Source organism: Ceratotherium simum, chromosome 3 (genome assembly GCF_057802395.1).
Source record: "Ceratotherium simum simum isolate JZ-2026a chromosome 3, ASM5780239v1, whole genome shotgun sequence".
NCBI classification, from domain to species: Eukaryota; Metazoa; Chordata; class Mammalia; order Perissodactyla; family Rhinocerotidae; genus Ceratotherium; species Ceratotherium simum.
In genome coordinates this window covers 62,266,255-62,292,845 of record NC_141902.1, presented here as the reverse complement: position 1 = coordinate 62,292,845, position 26,591 = coordinate 62,266,255, and the positions used below count along the sequence as shown (strand labels likewise).

General features: G+C 35.6%; 1 protein-coding gene across 1 annotated transcript; it reads right to left on the bottom strand.

Moving 5' to 3' along the window:
- Positions 1 to 2,194: 2,194 nt before the first annotated feature.
- SPESP1 (sperm equatorial segment protein 1) lies at positions 2,195 to 24,089 on the bottom strand. Its single transcript, XM_014780859.2, has 2 exons — positions 23,958 to 24,089; positions 2,195 to 3,257 (listed from the first exon to the last, which is right to left on the bottom strand). Exons 1-2 carry the CDS (start codon positions 24,025 to 24,027, stop codon positions 2,224 to 2,226), a joined length of 1,104 nt encoding a protein of 367 aa, XP_014636345.1. The 5' UTR covers positions 24,028 to 24,089; the 3' UTR covers positions 2,195 to 2,223.
- Between the last annotated feature and the right edge of the window lie 2,502 nt (positions 24,090 to 26,591).

The following is a 26,591-nucleotide window of genomic DNA, read 5'->3' as shown; positions in this document are numbered from 1 at the left end:
GAAGAAATATCTCCATTTTGCAACATCTGACCAATTAATCTATCTAGGTAATGATCATCAAAGGCTGCTAAAAACACAAAAGGAGACACAACCAGATAGAAGAATGCAACACCATCTTGAAAAAAAAAAGACAAACCTGAGTCTGATAAAGCCTCTCTAGAGCCAACTACCCATTTACAGAAAATACAGAGGACAGAAAAACGACCTAAATGGCATTATGGGGATGCAATCAACAGAATCCGTATTATGTAAACCCATAGGTCAAACGACCATTTTTTTTGGTAAATAAATTTCAAAGGGGGAAAAAAAGGTGGAAGAAAATCTTTAGATTAAAAAAGACTCACAAGTCAAATCAACCAATCTCAATGTGTGTGCTTTATTTGGATCTTGATTCATTCAAACAAACTCTAAATTTAAAAAATTATTAGACAATTAGAAATTTGAACATTGACTGGATATTTGATGATATTAAAGAATCATTAAATTTTTGTGTGTGATGATATTGTGGTAATGGTTTTTTTAAAAGCTTACTGAGCTTCACACTCTTACATTTACAGATGAGCTGAAAAAGTATCTGGGATTTAATTCAATATAAGATAGGAAAAAGGGAAAGGGGTGGGGGTTTAGGTGAAGACTGGTCATTAGTAGATAATTGCTGAAACTGTATGACGAGTACATGGTTTTATTATATTAATCTGTTTACTTTTGCATGTTTGAAATTTTCCATAGTAAAATTATTTGTAAAAATAAGCAACAACAGTAAAGAGTGTTATTACGAAATGAAACCTATGTAGTCATATTTATAATATAGCTAATTGTGTGGGAATTATTTTTGATCCCTGAAACTTCCTCAGTTCCCATATCCATTCAATCACCAAATCCTGTTGATTCTACTGTTAATTGACACTTCTTTTCCATCTAATCCAAGCTAAATTCGGCCTGTGTGTAATGCACTTCCACTTTAGCCTACATCCAAAACTGTACCCCAAGTGTTTCATTGATCATAGGATAAAGGCTAAAATCTTCAATATGCACTTTAAGGCCTCACAGGATCTATTCCGACCCTGTGTACCTTGGCAGCTCCATCTTGAGATGCTCTCCCTTGTCTTTCTATACTCCAGCTGTTTCTTGACCTAGCCATACTCATTCTCAACTCAGAGCATTCATACATGCTGTTCCCACTGCCTGGAATGCCCCCTTCCCCCTTACACACACCCTCATCCTTCAGACCTTAAGTGCTACTTTCTCAGGGTAGCTTTCCCGTTATTCTTGATCTAGGTTAGGTCAAATTTCCTACAACTTCATAACAACTTGTCACAACTGAAATTTAAAAATTGTTGAAGTTATTTGTTTAATGTCTGTCTTTCCTGCTAAAATATAATCTTAAAGAGAGAAGGAGCTAGGTCTTGTTATCGTATCCCCAAAGCCTAGCATTTTGCCCTGCACATAGTAAAAGGTCAATAAATCTTTATTAAACTATAAATGACTGACTTGATAAATGAATAAATAAATAAATTTAAATATAATACTGGTCAAATCATGAAACAGAATTACCTATACCATAATTACAATATTACACAGTTAATCTAAAGGTGTTAGTCATACTCCCAAATAAAAGATTTTCAAAGCTTCAACGTACATGTACATAAACAAACAAAAAGAGGAAATAAGTGAGAACGACTTCATTACAAATCCAGGTTACAGTCCCTCACTGATACTCTAAAAGTACTTAACAACAAAAGAACAGGGATGTATCTTAATATATCATCCACTTTTCAAAGGAGGCACACATATCTCCAAATAAAAGTAGTTCTGATACAAGCTCCAACTATGCTATTCAGAGAGAAAACTCAGATTCTCTGAAAGATTAATAAAGACTATATATCCTAAAATTTTACATTTATATTCAATTATTTAAAACCAGCTACGTATATAGACTGCATACAGTCTCAACTCAAGTAAAACCAAAGCTTAAACATTTTAAAGATTAGATCTTCGTAACTTTTAAAATTAATTAATGAGAAAAAACTATAAACTCCTGAACCAAAATTTTATTTTAAATTATTAGGCTTTTAGTGCATATGAAAATTTTCCATAACACATGACATGTAAAGATGTTAGCATATTGAACTACAACAGAAAATATTTTTTATACAACTTTTGAATCACTAATATGCTTATTTCTCCCATGAATGAAAGCACATTTTGCTTAAATTAACTTTGTCATGGAATATCAAGCAGGTTTAAAATTTTTATGTTATTGTTTAATAACTTCTTAATAAGCTGTTGAGTTTCCACTCGACTTACACATAATATTTTTTTCAATGTATTGAATACTGTAGTAGCTTTTTCTTTCATCTCTGGTGGAACATATCTAATATCTAAATATTCATATAATTTAGATCTAGAATTATACAGCATGTTAATAACAGTTTCAATGTCATCAATTTCACTACTGCTTCGTCCTAGTGGTGATATCTGGGATTTATACATTTTTTTTAATCTATGTTCTGCTGCTGCTGCTAGAGCGAGGCTTCGTTTTAGGTGATCTCTAGAGGCTTGAATGTCCTCTCTATATTCTGGCTTGAGGCTCTCAGCAAGAGGTACCCGTTGCACCTCTGAGTTAATATCCGAAATTTTTTTCAAAATGTCATCATTATTCAAATGTTTTCCAAATGTTAGTGCTTCAGGTTTTTCCATTTCATATTCGCCCGAGAGCTGAGGAACATCTTCTGCTTCTGTGGCGGTATCCCAGTCAGTGCTCCTACTTGAAGGGGTGACAAACGGTCTGCCTGAGGCGACATCTCGACTTGTAGAAAATTCAGTAACATCTGGCAATGGCTTTGACGCCTCGTTTTCTTCTAAAACTGGCTCTGGCTCTGGCTCTGGCTCTTCTTTTTCAATATAAGGTTCTTTTGCATGTAAAACAATAGAAACGTTGTTTGGTTTAATCGACCAGAATGCTGTACTTTTACTATGTTTTTTCCTCCCTATTTCCATTGTGAAGCCTCTAGTAGGGAAAGTTGTAGTTTCTTCACTGACAGGATTGATTAAAACATCCTTCTCAGTTGAAGCTTCTCCAGGTGTAATTATCTCCTTAAATTGTGATACCTTCGATCCTCTAGAATAATTATCATTTGGAGACTTCGATTTTCTCCCACGAACTGGCTCCCTAGTGGGAACACTGAGTATTAGATTCTGTAAAACTTGTACATAATGATTCAAGTTTTGTTCTTCGTCAGGCGTCACAGTCATGCCTCAAGGGAAAAAAAGAATTCAAACAATAAGTAACCTTTATTATTATATATTACATGTTGACAGAATCTACTGACCTAAATTTACTTCATATGCTATCACTTAAAAGTTGAGATGAACTAAGAAATAAAGCACCTTCGACACAGTCAACTCTCAGTTAAATGAACAAAATTATTTCTTCAGATTCTTGTTAAAACAGATAAGCAAGATTAGTGCAAAAGTTACATATTAACACAATTCTGTATATTGTTTTGCTTTTACTCTCCCATATAACTTATCATTCAGTAGGCAACTTATTAAAACAAAATTCTTGATTATGTCCTCCAACACAGTGGTGTGCTAGAGTAGGCTCATACTGGCTTATCAGAGCCAATTATTAAATTTTTAGGAATTTTGTGAGCCAGATGTTAAACACAGACATCACTAAAAACTAACTTATCTGAATTTTCAGTTAAATAAATTATATTCAAAACAAAGGTAATAAATATTCAAAGCTCATCACTTTCTTATTATTTCATTTCATTTACTATTATCTGTGCTCTTGAGGTTATTTACTTCTAGTGTATCTGTACAGTAGAAATGCTATATAATAATGTGCTACTGTATATTTCTTTCTACCTCTCTGTTCAGTGATGTCAAGTAGGTAGCTTGAAATCGACCATGGTGGGAGTATTTACACCATGTAAATGGACAAATGCTATAAATCTGGGCTTACCTGTTTCTCCAAAAAGCCAGCCGTTAAACATTTACCAATATACCACTGCCTTCAACCCAGCAAAGCCTGTGGTTTTGTTACAGCCTGTGGGTCATATCCACCCAATTGTTTTCGTAAATAAAGTTTTACTGGAACCCAGCCAGTCTTGCCCATTTGTTTATGTATTGTCTATGGCTGCTTTTGGCTGTAACAGTAAAGTTGAGTAGCTGCCACAGAGATGACATGGCCTACAAAGCTGAAAATACTCACTCTCTGGCCCTTTACAGAAAAACTCTGCCAATTCCTGGTCTAGACCATCAACATTTCACTCCAACAACAAACGGCAGTACTATTTATACTGGTATTTTGCAGCATCTGAGTGGTGAAGCCTCTCATTTCCAATGTGGAAAACAGATAAGATTATTGAATAAGATACTCTGAAATTCTGCTCAACTCCCATACTCCTGAGTCAGGAGTTTTTAAGTGCTGAAATTTTGTATTACATGTAATTTTGAATTGATTTTGCCACTATCATGGATACAAATTGATTTAATTCAAGGAAGTAAGTCACCTTTCACCAAACTCTAATGCATAACTCCTACCTGAACTTTCTCCTTGCAGGCAAAATGAAATAGCAGACTTTCTATTCAGGAGGTGCTTTTATTCAGCTCTTTGGCAAGCACAAAATAGTCAGAAAATGCTTTATATTTACATGTGTCTCCTCTTCTCCTTAACTCTTCTGTTACAACTCAGAAAGACCAGATGGAAGTTTAATCAAAATTGAAAACACATTTCTAAATTTTAAAAAATGCTTAATGAGAACAGTTTAGTGAGGCAATATGATAGTGGAAAGATACTAGACTTGTCTGGAAATCTAGATTCTAAAAGTAGATTCTGCATTTTATGTCATGCTTAGAAAAGCCTTGTACACTCCAAGCTGCATACGATGATCAGTGACAAAAGGAAGATACAGAACATAAGGTACATTTTGATATTATCCTTACAATAATTTTAAAAAAAATCACTGACATAGTATCATACATTTTGTCTATGAATCGCAGATTTTTTTTAATGAACTAATACCAAACTCATGTGGGTAGTTGCCTCTGAGGAGAGGGAATGGGACTAAGTTAGCCAATTAAAGGGGACTTGAGACTTATCTATAAAGTTTTACTCCCTAAAAACACACACAAGCACACACACCCAATCACTTACCATAATAAACCATTAAAAGTCACATTTTAAAAAGGAAAATAATTTATTTATGCATTCTCATATATATAACATGCAATGTCCTGAATCTAGAGTTTTCCTGAAGGAAAATATTAAGTAAAATGAATATGTAGCATAGTGTAGTAAAAAAAACCTTTGATTCTGGTCCTGGCTCTACCTTCTAGCATCATGATCATAGGTAATTACTTAATTTCTCTGAACATTGACTTAACTATAAAATTAACATACGATATCTGTCCTTTTATCTCTTAGAACCAAACAAATCAGATATTTGAAAGTACTTTAAAAGCTACAGAGCACTATATATTATTCTCTATAAAGGTAACTGCTTACATTTCTCATTTTTAAATATAAATTTAAATCCCTAAAAAGAACAATAAAATATGCTTTGGATCCTATTTAGTAAAAAACACTAGAAGCTTTCCTGCTAAAACAGGAACAAGATCAGGATACTAATATGTCCATTACTATTTAACATCATGGTAGAGGTATTAGTCAATGTAATTAGAGAAGAGAAAATAATTGGAAGCATGAGAATTGGGAAGAAAAAGGTAAAACTATCCTTATGTGCAGATAACATAATTATACATCTAGACAACCCAAAAGAATCAATTGAAAAGCTACTACAGAGAGTAAGAGAATTTAGTAAACTAGCAAGTTATAAAATCAATATACAAAACATATACAAATATAAACCAGTTAGAAGATAAAATGAGAAAGAAGATGCTATTTTGATAACAAAAAGTGAAAGAAAATATCTAATCATAAATTTAAAAAGACATGCCCAAAATCTATATAAGGAATTATACTAAGCTGAATATAGATATCCAGAGATCAGGTCCTAATCCCTGGAACCTGTAAATGTTACTTTACAAGAGAAAAGGATCTTGGCAAATGTGATTAAATTAAGGATCTTGCCAAGGGGTTTATCCTGGATTATCTGGGTGGGCTCTAATTCCGATCACAAATGTTTTTATAAGAGAGAAACAGAGAGAGATTTGATATATACACGGAAGAGGAGGAGGTAATAAGGAGGAGGAGGCAGAGATTAGAGGGAAGTGGCCACAAGACAAGGAATGCTGGCAGCCACCAGAAGCTGGAAGAGGCAAAGAAAATATTGACTCCTTGAGCTTCCAGAGGGAGCACAGCTCTGCTCTACACCTTGATTTTGGCTCAGTGAAACGGACTTTAGACTTCTGGCCTCTAGGACTGTGAGAGAATAAATTTCTGTTGTTTTGAGATACCAAGTTGGTGGTAATTTGTTACAGCAGCCACAGAAAATGGATACAGGAATATAATAAAATCTTCTGAAAGATATAACGTAAACTTCAACAAATGGAAAGATATACCATGTTCTCAGACAAGAAGATTCGACATCATAAAGATGCTTAGATGTCAAGTTCTCTGTTAATTTACACATTTAATATGCTCCTAATAAAATATCATTAATTGTTTTATGGAGTTAGAAAAATGGATTATAAAGTTCATTTGAAGAGCAAATGAGTAAGAATAGCCAGAAAAACAGGGGCTAGCCCTACTAGATATCAAAAAATATTATAAAGCCTCTATTATAAAAATAGTATAGCATTGCACATGAATATACAGATGAATGGAACAGAACAGAAAATACAGAAATAGACTCAATTGCATATGGAAAAATAGCCCAAGGTGAGGAAAAGTTTCAATTTATAAACTATTCTAGCTAATAAATGAAGAAGCCATTTATAACTAGAATACGATCATTTTGCAATGATTATCAATATCAATGATTATTTATATCACGAAAACATACACAATTGAACATTATGTGCTTCCCGATGAAAGAACACAATACCACCTATGAAGCAGTCTTGCTGAAAAGGTCAAACCTGAATCTAACAGTTCTCTCTAGATCTAACTAACAGTATACAGAAAATACATGGGACAACAAAGGAAGACATAAACTATACCATGGGGATATAATAGCAAAATCTAGACTGTGGGAAACTACAGGACATATGATCCAACTTCTCCAACAATTACACTGCAAGGGGAAAAACAGAGATGAAGGAGGAACTATAGATTAAAAGAGAATTAACAGACATATCAACGAATTACATATATCAATCTTATTTGAACCCCAATTCAATCAAACTGGAAAAGAGAGAGAGAATCAGGAAAGTTTGAACACTGACCAGATATTTGATAATATTAAGGAATTATTATCTTTGTTAAATTGGTAACATTGTTGTTGTGTTTAAGTACTTACATTTTAGTGCTTTGTATTTGAAATATTTACTGATAAAATTATATAATGTCTGGAATTTGCTTCTAAATAATCCAAGCCTGAGAATTTGAGGAGAAGGACCAGGGAGGTGAGGGGGAAAGGAATGTGGGTGAAGATATCAATGAAACAAGATTAATTATGGTTTAATAATAGTTGAAGCTAGTTGTAGATATATGGAGATTTATTATACCATTCTTTCTACTTGTGTATACATTTAAATTTTTCCATCATAAAATGTTTTTTAAAATCTGTTTTGGAAAAATTTCAATTCTGGGCAACTATTCATAAGCAAATCTAAAATCTGCAACCAAGAAAGGCTTAAATGCTTTTAAAAAGACATTGCCATTAGATGATAGTCTGTTAAACACTCAATTTTTAATCATTTAACTTCTCTCTTCTCAAAGTAGTAAACAGGATACCCAGGTTACTGTTAGGTGAATTAGATTGTCAAAGGACAGGAAAAGGAGATCCTGCTAGTTGATTCCCAAAAAAACCAAAGTACTCATTATCTCTCGCTTTTTTTGGTGAGGAAGACTGTCCCTGAGCTAACATCTGTGCCAATCTTCCTCTATTTTGTATGTGAGTTGCTACCACAGCATGCCTTGATGAGTGGTGTGTAGGTCCCCACCTGGGATCCCAGCCACGAACCCCAGGCCACTGAAGCAGAGTATGCCAACTTAACCACTACGCCACTGGGCCGGCCTCCTCATTATCTCTTTATACTGTTACTCAGGCAACACTAAAAAACCTGTTCATAGCTGCCTAACAACAGAGCACCCTACATTCTACCTTGCTTTTCCTCTCTTTTTCATGTACCCTTGGTTTCTACATTGTTCTATTGTTAAATCCATCCTCTCCCCACACACTTCCCACCTCCTGCTTTTCTCCCCCCTAAAAGATCTACATATTTCATATTGACCTTCTCAGTTCTACTAAGCAGGACTGCTCTTGCAAATCAATTTGATCTTTATAAAAATGTTTGCAGCAAGGTAGTTAAAGACAGTCAAACCTCAAACATCCCTACAAATGGCCCTGGCCACTGTGAAAACCTGCTTTTCCTCATTCTTCAGGAGGTGCTAGAAAGATGAACAAAATTCAAATTCTTACAAAGATCAGATTCCTCTGCTAGAAATTGGGTTATTATACTTTGGATATTTGTAGTCTACACTGGTGTACTTTATAATATCCCCTCTATTTTCACCAGTTAGTAATCCAACCTAACATAGCAACGTCCCAGAATATGGCTAAAGGAAGAATCTCTTCCACCTTGAGAATCCATAACGCCGCTTTCCAGTGCATCTAGTAAGCAGGATGGCCACCTGCTAAGCAGGCTTGAGGTTTAGCAGGAATCACAGATATGGAGGTTATAGCTGAGCTTGAGGCTGTCTGCACTTCTCGTCTTAAAATAATGCAGGGAGAATTAGTCACATGACAGAAATAACATGAAAGTAAACAAAATGGTAAAACAACTGTAGGAACAAAAGTGGAATGACATCTGAAGGGGAAATTGGAAAACAGTGATTGAAAAGACCATAACAGCTCTGACTGATTAAGCGATTACTATGTGCCAGGTACTATACTAAGGGCTTTGAATGTAAGGAGTGTTTTTATAAAGAGGAAAAGAAGGATACTTAGAAAGGATAAGTAATTTGCCTAAGATTATATTCAACTTGCACGGAGTAAGAATGAGACTTGAACACAGGCTGCCTTACTTCAAAGCAGGTGCACATAACAACTACACAATGTTGTCATAAAAAGATGACACAAGGATGTTGCAAAGCAGTAGGAGTATGATGATAAAATTGTCCTGGAGGAATACAACTCTATTTTAAAATACATATGAATATTAAAATACAATAAATAAATAAACAAAATATACAAAATTTTGCTCTACTGTTAACCAGACCAAAATGCATCTCTTTCATATATTAACATGTATTTGGAAATATTAATAATAACTGATCCAAATTTAAAATGTTTTATTACTACAAAGTATGGGTAGCAACTGACAGTAACTCACAAAAGAGCAAATTCACCTCACATGGAGATAAAAGGCAAGTTAATTAGTTTTGAGTTTATGCTGGGGAAAATAATAAAATCATGATTTAAAATGAGCAATGAAATATAAAACTTCAATCAACAAACAATACATTCAAAATACATATTTCTTTCTCATAGAATGGCCAATTAAAGGAGGAAGAAAAGGATATAAGGAATAACATAAAAGCCACTTAGCATGAAAACTTGCTAAAATTCACTGTTCATAAAAGAAATGCAAGTTAAAGACAATTTTTATTTAGCCAGTCAAATAGGTAATGTTTTTTTTTAAATAATAAAACCTAGGATTGTCATGTGTATATGTTACTTCCTTAGTAAAAGAAGTAACTTCCTCACTTCCCTTATGGTCCCCAGATCCTTCATTAGTCTCTCTCTAGCACACTGATCTTAGGATAATTTTAACTATACATATTTGTTTAATATTTGTTAACTGTACATATTGTGAGCTGTTTGAGAGCTGTGACCATGTCTCCTTTTTCTCTATATCCCTGTTCTATCCAGTGTCTGGAGTCATAGCAGACAGTCAAAAAGTATTTGTTAAGTGAATAATTGAATAAATGAACCAAATGCTGGCAAGTACGTAAATTAATTGTACCTCCATTAATTTATCTTAAGGAACTAATCACAGGTAAAAAAATTTCTATAGAAGAATGCTGTAGAGGAAAACTAAATTTCATGTTATGTTTAAAATAAATCTGCTGGTCTAAAGACTATTTTTCTTTTGTTTTGGGGGTTTTTTTTTTGGTTGAGAGTCCAATAATTATTAGGGAGAAAATCTGGGCAATAAAAAAAATTCTCTTATTTTAAGCAAAACAGGCAGTCTTTTATAATAATAAAACATATAGCTTTAACCATATTTTTCTAAATTTCTAAGTTTGAAGTTTATCTAAAACAACATCATAAACATTGTAGTTAAACAGCTCCAATGTTCAGAAAGCCCCTACACTTCTTCTAACTGGCCCTTACTAAATGGCCTAATGTAAGTTCAGATCACATAAATTTAACTAAATTTGTTTAAGTTCTATCAATTTTCTTTTATTGGATTTTATCAACCTCTAAAGTCATATTGCATTGACATAATTTTAAGTAAATTACAATCTTAAGCAATGTTAAAATATCTTCATGATTTATCTATTACAAATTTTAAAGTATTCAATTCAATGGTTTTTAGTATGTTCACAGTTGTGCAACCATCACCACAACCTAAATTTAAAACAGTTTTATCTCCCCAAAAAGAAACCCATTCCTCATTGCCCCTACCCCTCAGCCCTAGGCAACCACTAATCTGCTTTCTGTCTCTATGGATTTGTCTATTCTAGACAATTCATATAAATGAAATCATACAATATGTGTTCTTTTGTGAGTGGCTTCTTTCACTTAGCATAATGTTTTCAAGGTCATCCATGTTGTAACATGTATCAGTATTTCATTCCGTTTTATGGTTAAATAATATTCCATTGTATGGATATACCACATTTTGTTTATGCATTCATCAGTTGATGGACATTTGGGTTGTTTCCACTTTTTAGTGGTTATGAGTAATGCTGCTATGAACATTCACGTACAAGTTTTTGTGTGGATGTATGTTTTCATTTCTCTTCAGTATATGCCTAGGGGTGGAACTGCTAGGTCATGTGGTAATACTATGTTTAACCTTTTGAGGAACTGCCGAAGCAGCTACATTCCCACCAGCAGCACATGAGGGTCCAATTTCTCTATATCATCCCAATACTTATTGTCTGTCCTTTTGATTATAGCCATCCTCGTGGGTGTGAAGTCATATTTCATTGTGGTTTTGACTTGTATTTCTATAATGGCTAATGATATTGAGCATCTTTTCATGTGCCTGTTGGCCACTTGTATATCTTCATTGGAGAAATGTCTATTCTGATAACTTTTCCCATTTTTCAATTGGGTTGTCTTTTTCTTGTTGAGTTGTAAGAATTCTTTATATATTCTGGAGACCAGTCCCTTATCATATAGATGACTTGAAAATATTTCCTCCTACTCTGTAAGTTGTCTTTTCACTTTCTTAAGGATATCATTGCAGCACAAAAGTTTTTAATTTTGATGTAGTTGAATTTATCTATTTTTATTTTTGTTGCTTGTGCTTTTGGTTTTATATCTTAAAAACCCTTGCCAAATTCAAGGACACGAAGATTTATACCTAATTTTCATCTAAGAGTTTAATAGTTTTAGCTCTTACATTTAGATCTATGATCTAGCTTAAGTTAATTTTTATATATGGTTTGAGGTAAAGGTTCAACTTCATTCCTTTGCCTGGTGTCCCAGAACCAACTGCTGAAAAGACTGTTCTTTTCCCCACTGAATCGTCTTGGCTTACTTCACTGATCCTTGTTGAAAATCAATTGACCATAAATGTAAGAGTTCCTTTCTGGACTCTCAATTTAATTTCATTAATCTATATGTCTATTTTTATGTCAGTACTACACTGTCTTGATTACTGCAGTTGTAATGGTAAGTTTTGAAATCAGAAGGTATGAGTCTTCAAACTTTCTTTTTTTTCAGGATTGTTATGGCTATTCTGGGTCCCTCACAATTCCATATCAATTTTAGTATCAGCTTGTTAATTTCTGCAAAAAAAGCAAGCTAGGGGGCTGGCCCCGTGGCATAGTAGTTAAGTTCGCGTGATCTGCTTCAGCGGCCTGGGGTTCGTCGGTTCGCATCCTGGGCGCGCACCACTTATCAAGCCATGCTGAGGCGGCATCCCACATAGAAGAACTAGAAGGACCTACAACTAGGATATATAACTATGTACTGGGGCTTTGGGGAGAAAAAAGAGAAAGATTTGCAACAGATGTTAGCTCAGGGCCATCTTCCTCAAAAAAAAAGAAAGGCCTCCATATTTTAAAAAAAAGCACACGGGGATTTTGATAGGGATTGTGTTCAATCTGTAGATCAATTTGGGGAGTATTTCCATCTTACACATTTTTAACAGCCTTCAAGATTACATATATTTACATAACTAGAATTTACTATACATACTATTATATTTGATCAGCATTTAAAATTTTTTTAATTGAAAAATGCCTCATATACATTTTTTAAGTCATTAAATTTTCCTGGCCTTGAAGCCACATATCCAAAGAATCTGGAACATTAGATATTTTTCATCTGAAGAGTAAGCAACACAAATAAACTACTTCTCATTTCATCTCCCAGGACTAAATGGTACAAATGGGATTTACAAAGCAAGATTATTTTGCACCAGGAAAGCAGAAAACCTGGTGTGTAAGTCCTTGGCTTGTAACATCATCTTTGGGAACATTTTTATCCACTCTATTCCCTTCAAGAACCACACAGGACAGGGAGAGAAGTTAAGGTAGCAACCAGCAACAACTGGTGAACCCATCAACAAGCAAATAAATTTAAGGAAAATGCCTAATTCTATATATTTTAAGCACATTTAAAATGTTAAATTCACTTGGCTTTGGAGCATCAAGTTCTCTTTATCCTATTGTAGTACAGCCATCAGGATCAGTTGGGAGGGGTCCTTAGTGTGAATGGACCACCTTGACACATTTCATTAACTTCTGAAACAATATGGTAGCTTATCTTCTAATATGTGAATCTTGTTGTTGGGTCGCTTCTAGGGGAGCAGCAAAAGAATCATGAGCCTCTCCACAAATATTTTACAGAAGAAAGTATGGTCTTTTTCTGGCATTGATTTGTACTAGTTTTTGTGTATGGAAACACTTTTTGCCTATCTTGGAAACATAAATAATACTAAATGTAAACAATATCTTTAAATATTTGAATAAAATTCACCTGAGAAAAGTATTAATTATTTGAAAAGTAGTTCTTATACTTTTGAGTTTCATTATGACTCATAGGTTTTTTACAGTCTTAACTTATATTCTTATCATTTTCCTTTTTAATTCTCAACAGGTCACAACCTAGCCAGTTGAAGCCACTGTAAGCGGTCTCTTGTGTCCTTTTGAGGGAACCTATGAATTTTTAAAGCATCCTTGCTTGCTCTCTGGCAGTTACTGCTGCCTGCCTCCCTGCCATCTCCTACCCTACTTCTACCTTTACCCTCCAGTCTGTACTTTATCTCCCTAAACATGAATATCAGCTATCCTTTCAAGGATTCCTGGTTTCTTTTAATGGAAAACAATATTAAACACGAAAATCTGAGGGCTATAGGTGCATATCAAGACCGGCATTATGGAGTGACATTGTTCTTAGGCCAGGTTAATCAACAAAACTAGAAAATATATAAGTAAAGACATTAATTTTTACTGATCTTTTCCAATTGAGTTTTAATATTAATTTAAGGCACACCTACCTTAATTTTAAATCCCTCATCTAAATTATAATTGTGTTCCTTTTTGTAATATGATAAGCCATACAACTATTATTTTAGCTGGAAATCTTGATTAAAACTGGCACAATTATTGGTTCTGTCAACTACAATTTATTAATATTAAACCTTAGCATAAAAGTACTGACTGAATAACAAGGTTGAACACTACAATTGCCTTTGTATAATTTGACTACATTCCACTCCAATTAATGAATAGTCAAATTATCTTCTTTGGGGTTATTTGTAATTTTTAAAGCTGTTTTGTTGTTAAATACACAGTTGTCTGATTATTCTCTAATTCTTTAATTTTAATTTGAGATAGTTGATGTTTTAACTGACAATTCTTTCTTGGTAGCAGCATTACAATACTAGAGTTTAAGGGAAATCTGTTCTTTATTAGTACACTTTATGAGATGTATGAAAAATATAAGCAATTTGATCTGTCATAGTCAAGAATTTGGTTATTTGGTTAACCTAATGACTCATGTGGTTACATGAATAACCTCCTTGTATACATAAGCTCTTTCTGGATAAACCGAGTTTCATAAGTGTAAGAAATTTAGAAAATTCCAGTCACTTAAATTTCTATGCAAGATTTTAAATATTTGCATACATTAAAATATCATTCTGATAAACTAGTCTAGGCTAGTTATATTTTGTTACTTGGTTTGGGCACTGGTTATACAGGGGCATTAACTATAAAAATTCATTGAGCTGTACACTTGTGACTTGTGTATTTTATTGTATGTATATTATATATTTAAAACATCATGCTTGTAACTCTGTTTTCCATTATAGTTACTGGACATTAACACAGAGATAAAACAAAAAAAAGGCATTTTTAAAGAACTAGGTTTCATAAAAATTTAATTTTACCAATAGATGTTATTTTCGTTTTAGTTAATAGAGCTAGTTGAAGACATATATAAACTAAGAGTTATATTTCCCAATTTCATTATGCTATAATTTTTATTACTTTGAACTAAGAGAAAATTAATGTTAAATTTCTTGAATTTAAGATTATGGATCTGAAAACAGAACTCATAAGATTTTTTTCTTCTACCAAAGAATTAGGAATGGTTTGGATCTCCTATCTCAGCTGAGAAACTATGGTTTCTGTGGCCAAAGATATTATAAATTTATAAAAATTAAAAAATGTGATTTTTTAGGTCTAGTCAGTCATATTAAACTACAAATAATGGTTTTAAAACGTGTAAATTAACTAGTTTATTTTATTTTTTAAAGAAACTGCACAACAAATCACGCCAAGAAAGCTTAGTGCTCTGTTATCTGTGCAAATATATTGTAAACTAATTGAGTTTTTAAAATGATATTTGGAAGTCTCAAGTTCTTAAAAATGCGCTATCATATACCAATTAAAATATCTAATTTTAATATCTAAATATCTAATATACAAAACTTCAATTGGTAACAGGTGTAAAAAAAATAATTTCTTCTACAATTTCTATTTAAAAGAACAAATATATATGAATGCATTTTTTGTAAAAACTCAAAAGGCTATACTTTTATCTGTTTCTGGAGAGATATCCTAATCAGTAAAGCTAAAATGCTATTATGCATTAACTGTTTTAACTAATAATTTTTTTCCAGAAAAACCTTATACTCAAAAAGGAAAAAAAATAGTTTCCATGCTCCTAAAAAGTGACAGCACACCAAAAATTACAATAAAATGTAATGACAGTCATAAAATGCTAAATCTTATACAGAAACATACCTAGTTCCTTTGAAACTAAAGTTTTAAGAAAGGAAAAAACATGTCACCTTAAATCTTGGCCAAAGAACCAATAGTTTCTAAGTTAATCACTCCCATCTCTTCTTTGGTTTAAAAAAAAAAAAAAAAGGAGGGGGAAATATAATTTTTAAAAGATATATAATCTCAAATTTGGGAAATTTATATGAAACATCTTTACTTCAAAGGGTAATAAAATATAGGGCTATAATAAAACTAGGTAATTTTAATATTTCTTTGAGGAGTTCCTTATTTAATGCTACAATTTAAAATTTCAGAAGATTATTGGTGAAATTTAGGTCTTTTTAAAAACTTTACTTTTTTTAAAGTATTAAAAAACTTACTTTTTAAAAATTTTTTTTATGTGTTTCATTTGTGTAGTGATTGTGTAGTTATCACAGAATACAAAACTGGAAAGTAAATAGGGCATGTCCAAATCTATGCAGAATTTGGATTTCTGCACTTTTTGAGAACTGTATTGAAAAACGTGTGAATATAATGTGAACATGGGATTTCACTGGAAATGTGTTACAAACCAAATACTTGGTGTCTTAAAAACTGGTTATTATAAAACCTACACAATATTGTAAAATCATAAGGACCAACAGAATTTTTCCATTAAAATGTTCTATGTATAGCTTTTAAGTGTTATAATTCTCTGATAACATTTAATATGAATTATATTTTATTTTGACATTAACTTGGTTATATTTCCAGACATTCTTAATTATGGACCTGTAAATAAAAACAATTTAAATTTAATAACATATGTATTTATCTAAAGACTTTTAAAAGAAAAAACTTGAGGTTTGGCATCAAACAGCTTGTAAAGTAAAAAGAATGTTGCTAGTAAAGTAATGCATACTGGTTAATTGCCTGTAAAAATGAAAAGTTAAAGGAGAATTTTAGACAAACTCTCAAAATATGAATTTATTTACATTCTCTCTTTCTAAATTATTTAGAGTATTATGAATCACTACTCAGATAAAATTCTATCTAAATAATTTAGATGTCTGATAGTCAATTAAGACTTCTCTCTCCTTTCCAATAACTAGTACTTTATACAAAAACTGGAAAATAATATAGATGAAAGCACTGTAAACCTAATTCCAACATATTTTGACCAAAATGAAGAATAAAAACAGGTCATTATGTAATTCCCATGTATGCTCTACTTAAGTATACTTGTTTACTTGTAAAACACATTGTCTCTTCCACAAGCCCCAAATAACATGTTTTAAAACAATGTATCTGGACTGCCACTTCCAAAAAGATAGAGAACATGTGCTTTTTCCCTATTCTTCCTACTAAGCACAGTTAAAACACCTGAACATTATATATAAAAGAAGTATGAGAAGACTCTAAAAGGTGGAGAGAAGAAGGAAGGCCAACTAGGGACTTCGGGACCTGAGGAACGACACAGCAGTGAGTTCGTGGGTTTTCTTTTTGCCACATATACCCCAGACTGGGGGCTGAGAAGCTGGCAACCCAAAAACACCAATGGATACAGACAAAAAGGGCTCCAAGAAAAGACGGCTGGCTTCATAGCCAAAGGACCAGGAAAGGGGTAGCCTAGCAAAACAGAAAAATTTTAGACAATAACCACTCTACTCCAGCCAAACACCACAGAAAACATTGTAGCGCTACTCTTACCAGCAAAGGCTGAGTGGAGAACCTAGACTTCGAACCGCATCAAGCTTCAGTGAGGTAAGTATCCCAACCCCTCTACCCTTATCTCACAGAAGTGCTGCTACCACGTATGCATTAATACTTTGGCTTCCAGTCGAGAAGACTGAATGAGGAGTGGACTTTTATCTCCACCCTGTGGTAACAAGGCAACATTACTCTTCCACCACAGAAGTGGTGTCAGAGGCCTATTTAAATCTATAATAGAAGATTTAAATAAGATCCAGAGGTACAACATAATACCCCAAATGCCTAGGTTTTAATCAAAAGCCATTGGTCACAACAAGAACCAGGAAAATCTCGATTTGAATGAGAAAAAAACAGTCAATAGATGCCAACACTGAGAACGACACAGATGTTAGAATTATCTGAGAGGGATTTAAAAGTTGCCATCATAAAAACGCTTCAACAAGCAATTCTGAACAAGCTTGAAACAAATGAAAAATAGAAAGTCTCAGCAAAGAAATAGAATATATAAAGAAGAACCAAATTGAAATTTTAGAACTGAAAAATACAATAACTAAAATGAAAAAACTCAATGGATAGGTTCAACAGCAGAACAGAGGGGACAGAGAAAAGAATCAATGAACTAGAAGACAGAACAACAGCAATTACCAATTTGAACAACAGAAAGAAAGTGGACTGAAAAAAAAATGAACAGAGCCTCAAGGACTTGTGAGACTATAACAAAAAACTCTAACATTCATGTCATCCGAGTCTTGGAAGGAAAAAAGAAAGGATGAGTCTGAAAAACTATTCAAAGACATAATAACGGCTGAAAATTTCCTAAATTTGGCAAAAGACATAACTTAGAAGCTGAGCGAACCCCAAAGAAAATAAATCCAAAGAAACCCATGCCAAGATATGTCATGATCAAACTTCAGGAAATTACAAAGAAAAAAATCTTGGAAGAAGCAAGAGAGAAACAAGACCTTATCTATAGGGGAAAAACAATTTGAATGACAATTTGAATTCTCAAATTGAGAAACCATGAGGTCAGAAGGAAATGGCATAATATTTTTCAAGTGCTGAAAGGAAAAAAACGGACTAACAACTCAGAATTCCCTATCAAGAGAAAATACCCTTCAGGAATGAAAGGATAATCAAGACCTCTCAGAAGAAGAAAAATTAAGAGAAGTTGTTGCCAGAAGACCTACCCTAAAAGACTGGCTAAATGAAGTTCATTAAACAGAAAGGAAATGATAAAAGAAGGAATCCTGGAACACTGGGAAGGAAGAAAGAAGAATGGAAAGTGCAAAAACATGGGTAAAATGCAATAGACTTTCCTTCTCCTCTTGAGGTTTCCAAATTATGTTTGACAGTTGAAGCAAAAATTATAATACTGTCTGATGTGGTTCTCAAAGTATATAAAGGAAATATTTAAGATAATTATATTATGAATGGGAGAGGGCAAAAGGACATAAAGGGAGGTAAGGTTTCCACATTTCACTCAAACTGGTAAAATGCTGAAACCAATAGATTGTAGTAAGTTATGAACGCATAATATAATACCTACGCTATACAAAGAGATTCACTCGAAAACCCTATAAGTCAAGATAGAATTCTAAAAAAAAAAAATCTCTCTCTCTCAATATAAGATGGGGGCTATCTGATTAGGTGCTTAAAATACAATTTATGTTTTAAAAAACTAAGGCTCTGAAACCCAATAATATTGTTAATTTAAACATGTTATTTGGTATAAGAATAAATACCTGGTAAGTTAAAGGTAGTAGCAAAACGTTCCATATAATTGGGGGAAACCTGGTAGTCCAGTAAAGAGGGAAAGATAAATTTTAAGACTGTCACATAAAGACAAAAAAGTTAAAGTTCAATGGAATATATATCTGGTTTGTGCTTTAAGAACTCATACGTTTTTACTTTGCCCTTGGCCTGTAACTTAATATGGCAACCAGCGAGCGATTGCACCTAAAATTTAACCAAGAATCATGGATGCTCATTTTTCAAAAGATTCAAATATAACTAGTATTTTTATTACCACAAGAGTGAAAAACAGAATGGCTTTATCGATAAAGAACTCGTGTATATAAAGCTTAACATAACAAGCTTAACCAAGCATTGAATCATTTATAGGCAGACCAGTCTCTGGATGAATGTCCTTAACTTTGGAGAACAAACTGCTTGTATATTCCATCCATGTCATGAAGTAGGCTCACAAAGAATAGACTTCCTTTACTCTACAGAAGTTAAGTGATGCAAGTAAAAATTAATACCTGAAAGCTGCCATCATGTAAGAACTGCCAGCTAAAACACCAACACCTTCAAATTAAAACGAACTTAAAGATACGAGCCGAAGTACTTTCAATTCAAATCAAATTTGTAATAACTGTGCTTCATTAGTGGGGTGTACTCAAAGAATGGTCACAAAAGAAAACATTGTATCTTGTTATTCACCCAGCAGTTTTCCTATAATTTGTTAATTCAAATTTTAATTTTCACTGACAGATAAAATAAACAAGTCATTATATTCATATTAATTAAATGTTCCAGTTAAAGAAATGTACCTTTAAGGTTGGAGGGGTGGGGGAACTACAGAGAGAAGCTGGTAAAAGGGTACAAACTTTCAGTTATGAGATGAATAAGGCCTGAGGATCTAATGTATAACATGGTGACTACAGTTGATGATACACACAAAAGGTAAATATGTGAGGTGATGTGTGTTAATTAACTCAATGGTGGGAATCCTTTCATAATGTATACATATATTAAATCATCACATTGTACATTTTAAATACATTAGAATTCTATTTGTCAACTATACATCAATAAAGCTGAAAAAAAAAAAAAGAAATGTAACTTTATGGTTTTGCACTTCTTGGTATTTATTTTCTTGAGTAGCGTCTTCCCACACTGAATATGGGCTTGCCCTATGTGATTGCCTTGGCCTATAGGACATTAGCAAGTCTGACACAGCATAGGCTTGATAAGAGCTTGCATACTGGGAGCTTGTAAAGCTCCCTCTTAGAAGCAAGCTGCCATGGTATAGACTCTTGGGTTAGACAACTGAAAGAAGTCATGTAGAGAAAGACCCTGGAAGATGAGAGTCCATGTTGGATGTTCTCACCCCAGTTGAGCTTCCAGCTGAATACAGCTGTATGAGTGACCTCAGCTCTACCATATGAAGCAGAAGAACTGCCCAGCTGAGCCCAGTCAATCTATAGAACCATGAGAAATAATAAATTTGGGGGTGGTCTTTTATGCTGCAACAGATAACCAAAACAGCCTCATAAAATTATATTTTCAAAAAGGAATACAAATTTAGTTTGGGTAAAGAGTTAAAAGTCAAAAAGTTACGCCCTATGAGTAACGTTAAGATTTAATTGGAACCAAAAGAAACTCATGACTTTGAAATATATCTCTTCTAGCTCTGTTCAGTAAAATGATCTAAATAACAATACCACCCCAGCACATAAGTCTGATATGTATCCCAGGTACTTTAGTCTAATACCATGTTCTACTATGTCTCCTTATAAAAAGATGCTGATCCCATTCAGAGCAGGGTAGATATAAAGAGGTCTTGGGACAACCAGTTAATACCAGAAAACAATAAGTCTTTAAAAACATGAGATCCTATAAAAAGAATACAGAAGGCACTCAAAGAAGGGAAAGACAGGACTTTTTTTTCCCATAAAACATTAATGGACAGGCTAATAAAACTACTACTACTCCCTCAAAGGCCACCCTCTGGACATTCACATATTAGATGACATGCTCCTCATTATCTAAAACATTAATAAAGTATGTCATGACATTCCATTCACAGGTTTGAGAGACCCTCCCAAGTGCCATAGCCTTGGGCCTTGAAATAGTGTAAAGTGAACTTACAGCACCAGAACCAGAATTTTACCTTTTGAATGTACTTGAAATAAAAGGAATCTGCTTTTCTTTTGAATTTATTTGCCAATAGATTTGAACAATTATTGCTGTTTGCTGCCTTCCTACTTCCCTTGCCTTCTGTGGTCCATTAGGACAAAGGCCTTCCTAAGGACAAAGATAGACTCCAAAGACTCACAAATTGAGCCTTCTTTTAACACCAGTCTAGAGAAGCAAGTTTAGAGGTTTTGTTATCCTAGCTTAAAACAATCCTGTATCATTAACTCTGCTGTTGGTGATCTATCCAAGGAGATGACCAGGAAAAACAGTTTACTCATGAAATATTAAAAAAAAAAAAAACAATATCTCACATTCGTGTGTTTGTAGCTTCAGGCCCATGAATATTTCATAACTTAAAACTATAAAAGGCAAATTATATAATTTACTTTAATAGTATTTAAACATATAACTATTATGTTAATGTTACTTTAGAAATCATACATATTTTTAAAAAGCAAAAAGAATTCTCATTAAGAAGAAAAGCCAGTTGCACATTAAAGAGGCATGATTTGACAGGTTGAAAAATATTTAAAACTATGGAAAAATAAGATATAAGGAAATTAAATGAATATATATAAATTTAAGTATATAGTAAAAAGGTGTTTATCCAGCACCATCAGGACATGTGTGTATGTAGAGGAGTACAGACCGCTGTACACCCAAGTCTTATTCATGTCAAGCTGAATTTAGATTAAACTGGTACTAGCTACACTTGGGTAGGGCCTATTAGAAAGGTATGGGCAGTTACAAGTGCTGAGGTTTTCAGCAAATGTAATTACTTAATACGATACCCGTGATGACTGTATAAGATAACCTCAAAACTGTCTTAGTATTCTAGAAAAAAACTGTCAAAGCTGCACTTTTCATTATAAAAATCTATGTGCCTTTTCTTCGGCATGAGAGAGCATTTTTCATATGACCCTCTCGCCAACAATTGCTGGAATAGTGGCCATATAAAAGAAATAATACATAACTGAATTAAATCAAACACAGTCAGCCTGGGTTTTTTTGGTATACTTATTCCAAAACAAATAAACAAAATTAAAATTACTTAGACAAAAAGAATGAGAGAGACAGAGACAGAGAAAGTAGCCATGTTAACATTGCCCTACATACCTCAATCCGTTTCTGTGGAAAAGAGGTAATTTACATTTTCCAAGATATCGTCTATGATCCATGAGCTGCATATGTTTTCCTTATGTCTTACATCATCTACCTATCTTCAACACAAAATCATTCCTTTTTCTGAGAGGTATCTTTTCATTTCCTACAAGCCTTAAGAAAGCTTAGGGAAGATGGTACAAACAAAAAGAGTAGGCTATGAAATTATGGAGTTAGGCAGGAGACTGCACTCAGTTAAGTGAGTATCCAGGGACTGCCATTCAGCAGTCTCAGAGTGTACTGTGTGACAGTATTAATGTCACGTCAACTAAAGTCTCCATTTACGTTAGTCAGTGGTGACCTACTGATCTCCAACTACCAAAACGCAATAACTTGTGGTAGTAATAATGACCATCCGACATCAAGAAAAGACATCTTCTTCAGCACATTCTGTTCCTTTACAGCAAAGAAGAAAAACTTTACGAAGATTTTTGTTTAAAATAGCTAACAATCCTAAGTGCTAGTATTTAAAGGGCTAACTTTAGTTATCTAGGGACACTTTATCCAGAACTTTTCCCACTACTATTCACGTTTTAGGTTGTGTTCTATTTTCATTTTTAAAATCTAACTTTTAACCAAGATCATTTAACAATTCTGAAATACAGCTCTACATAACTACCATGCACTTTAGTACTTTTTGCACACCCAACTGTTAAATTTTATTTATTTGGTTAAACCAAACCCCGACATTACTAAATGCTACAACGAACTATAGTTAGACTAGATGGACAAGCCTCACAGTCATACCTGGAACATCAGATATGAGACACTCGACTTAAATACCTCAAAGTGTCCACATGATGTTAATATAGGAGTCTTAGCCCCCTTAATTTGAACTTGCCAGTTTTCAGCTACTGGGGAGAGACAAGTGTCAAGTTACAATGCTGCTTGACTAAGGTTTTGAAGCCTGCGCACCCCAGGATGCTCTGGGGGAGAGGAGGGGGTGAGTGAGTGTCCTAGACAGCTGCCCACAGTCCACAGCTCTCCCTGTCTTACCACAGGGACAAACTTTCTGCAAAGGGCCAGACAGTGAACATCTTAGACTTTGCAGGCCACCCTGTCTCTGCGGCAACTACTGAACTCTGCTGCTATCACGGGGAAAGCAGCCACGGACAATGCATAAAGGAATGAGCGCGGCTGTGTTCCAATAAAACTTTATTTACGAAAAATGAAATTGGAATTTCACACTTTTCCACATATCACGAAAGACGACATTTCATATTCACATTTAAAAATGTAAAAACCATTCTTAGCCAGCCAGCTATACAAAAACACGAAGCCGCCTTGGCCGGCGGGCTGCAGTCTGCGGACCCCTGCTTTATCACACGTGGTCAAGGGGGGCAAGGTCAACATCGAGGAGGTCACCCCGCGAGCCCAGCGCGCCCAGCCCGGCGCATCCCGGTCACCTCTGGGCCGCTGCCCGGATCAGCGCCCCGCGGCGGGCAGGTGAGGGGGAAAGAGGTCGCGAGTGGGAAGGAGAGGGACACGCCCCCTGGAGGCCAGGACCCGGGACAGTGGGGTTTGGGAGACGTGTAGGTCCAGGGAAAAGGAAGAGCCGGGTCTCGGGCGGCCCCGGAAGCCGGGAGGTTCCCCCAGAGTGTCCCTGGGTCGCCGCCCCCTCAGGCCGGCCACTCACTCGGATACGCCGGCACGGACGAAGGCCATAGCAACAGCGCAACTAGAAGGACTAAGGACTTCATGGGCATCGTCCGCAGCACTCCGCCATGCGACGGGAACGTCCTGGGGCCACCGGGCCAGGTACCTCAGGGCCGCAAGAGGACGGCGTCGGCGGCCGACTGTCCTACCTCAGGGCCCCGGGAGCCCCGCAACGGTTGTCCCCAGCGCGCAAGCGCAGCGGGGGTGGGGGAGGGGAGCGCGAGCGGTGCGCAGGCTCGCTCGGCCGTCGAAGCTCTGCGCTCGGCGCGGGACTCGGAACCTGTCCACGCCGGGCTGAGCGCTGGCGCTGTGCGGGCTGTGGGGCGGCGGGGCTCGGCCCGTCCAGGAAAGCGGGGCGTGTAGCCAGGCCTCAAACACGGCCCCTGCACGGAAGGAACCGTATGATGGAAGAGACAGACGAACAACCTGGCAATCACAACAGCGTGGAAGTGCTGTCCTGGAGGAAGCGCCAGGCGTTGTGGAGCACAGAGGAGGGCCCCTATCCAAAAGGGCGGGGAGGAGGTTGCCTAGGTGGAAGGAAGAAAGCTTGGAGCTCCCCAAGAACTGAAACTAGTTCAGTCTAATTGAGGGGGAGAGGAGGCATGCAGAGGCATTAAAGCCACTTTAAGGGGCTTGGGTTTGTTTTGTCTTTTCAAAAGATTACATACCTTTTTTTTTTTCCCGAAAAAACGAACTATGGCTATGGAGAATAGATTGGTGATTGTTTAGGGTTGGGGTTGGGGGGAAGCTTGACTATAAAGGGATAGCATGAGGGAGTGGTTTGGAGTGTTGGATAGTTGTCGTGGCCTCCAAATCTATACATGTGTTAAAATGCATAGAACTACACACCGCAAGGAATCAATTTTACTGTATGGTAATTTTAAAAATTCGTAATCTCTGCCTTGGGAAGCAAGGGGCTTGGATTTTATTCCGAGGCAATGGAGAGATACTGCAAGGTTTTGAGCTGGGAAAGGTGTAAATGGATTTGCATTTCAGAAAGCTTGTTCTCCGTGCAGTGTCAAGAATGGGTTGGAGGAAAGGAAGCAAGATTAGAGGCAGGGATCCAAGTTAGGAGGCTGTTCTAGTAATCCAAGCATGGTTGATAGGGACTTGGACTCCGTAGCAGAGGACACGGGACATGTGGACAGTTTTGAGATACGTTTAGAGTTAGAAGCAACAGGACTGGGAAATTGATTGAATGTGAGGAATGAGGAAGGAGGAGATGAGGCTGATATTGCTGGCTTGGGCACCTCAGCATGTGATGTGAGATGGGGAATACAGGATAGAGGGGGTGGAGGAAAGTAAGTTCGGTTTCAACATTGTTCTGTTGAGATGGGCTTGGGATCTCCTACTGAAGTGGCCTGTCCAGGAGCAGATGGATGATGGCCGGAGAGCTGAGATGGAGATGAAGGTTTTAGGAGGCATCAGCATCTGGAAGTGGGGATGTATGAGATTGCCTGAGGAGAGTTTTTAGAGTTAGAAGATCATTGAGCATTAGATCCCTGGGAAACATGGGCAGGCTAGAAAGAGGAGGATGGACCTGCAAAAGAAGCTAAAAGTGGGGTGAGGAAAACCGGGAAAGCATAAAAGCTTCATGGAAGAGGAGGAGTCCAAGACTGTCAAGTGCTTCTGAGAAGTCAAACAAGAGAAAGACTCAGATTTAGCACAAGCTCCTTGGCAGAAGCAGTTTCAGTGGAGTGGTTTGGGCAGAAGGCAGACCACAATGAGCTGAGGAAGGAGTAAGAGGTGAGGAAGTGGTGACAGCTAGTACAGACAACTTTTTCAAGGTTGGTACAGGACTCCTGAAGGTGCTCTACCAGTGCTTATTCCATATGTAGCAGCCTTCTAGAATCAAACAGTTACAGCTATTTGAAAAGCAATCTGGAATATGTGACAAAATCCGTAAATAATTAAATACTATGATATAAATTATATAATGTAAATTCCGGGGGGGAATATGTCCCAAGATAATCATAATGGATAATCTACAATATAATAAAAAACAAACAAAAATACAAAATAAGAGAATGGTAAATTATATTTGTTGGTTAGAATACTGGGCAACTATGAAAATTATGCTCATAAACTATATCTAATTTGGGGAAATGTTCCCATTGTAATGGATCATATTTGAGATATTAACTGAAGTCCCACCCTCCCTGAGCTTCCGTGTCTCATTACTTTTGATTCCACCATTGAGATGTCAGTGATCACCTTAATGTACTTGCCTCCGTGAAGGACAGCTAGAATCCTCGAGGGAGATGCGGAGATGTTAAAAGAGGGGCTGGAGTTTGTTTCAGTTCACGGTGGGGTCCAGAGTCGAAGCACTTTTGTAGGAGCTGCTGCTTAGGTGAAAAGTTCTGTTTGTTTTGTTGGTGTTTTTAGTAAACATGCTTGGCTTTGAATATCAAAAGCCAAGGAAACTGGAGGACAGGAGAGTGTAAACCATAGATTGGGAGCGGATTCAGGAGATGTAAGGCCTGTTTCCCCAATGCAGGATGAAGTTTCTGGGAGCAGAAGAGGGGAGTTGCAGTTTACAGACAAAACCCCCAACAGATTTTGGGGGTTGCAAAGATTGCTTGTGTCTCCCTATCAGGATAGAGTTCAAGGGAAT

What these genes read in the sequence shown, in the direction of transcription:
- SPESP1 (XM_014780859.2), bottom strand. Translation starts at nt 24,027, where the DNA reads ATGCCCATGAAGTCCTTAGTCCTTCTAGTTGCGCTGTTGCTATGGCCT. An exon ending in GTCCGTGCCGGCGTATCCGA is followed by an intron (nt 3,258 to 23,957) that starts GTGAGTGGCCGG and finishes TTTTCCCTTGAG; the next exon opens with GCATGACTGTGACGCCTGAC.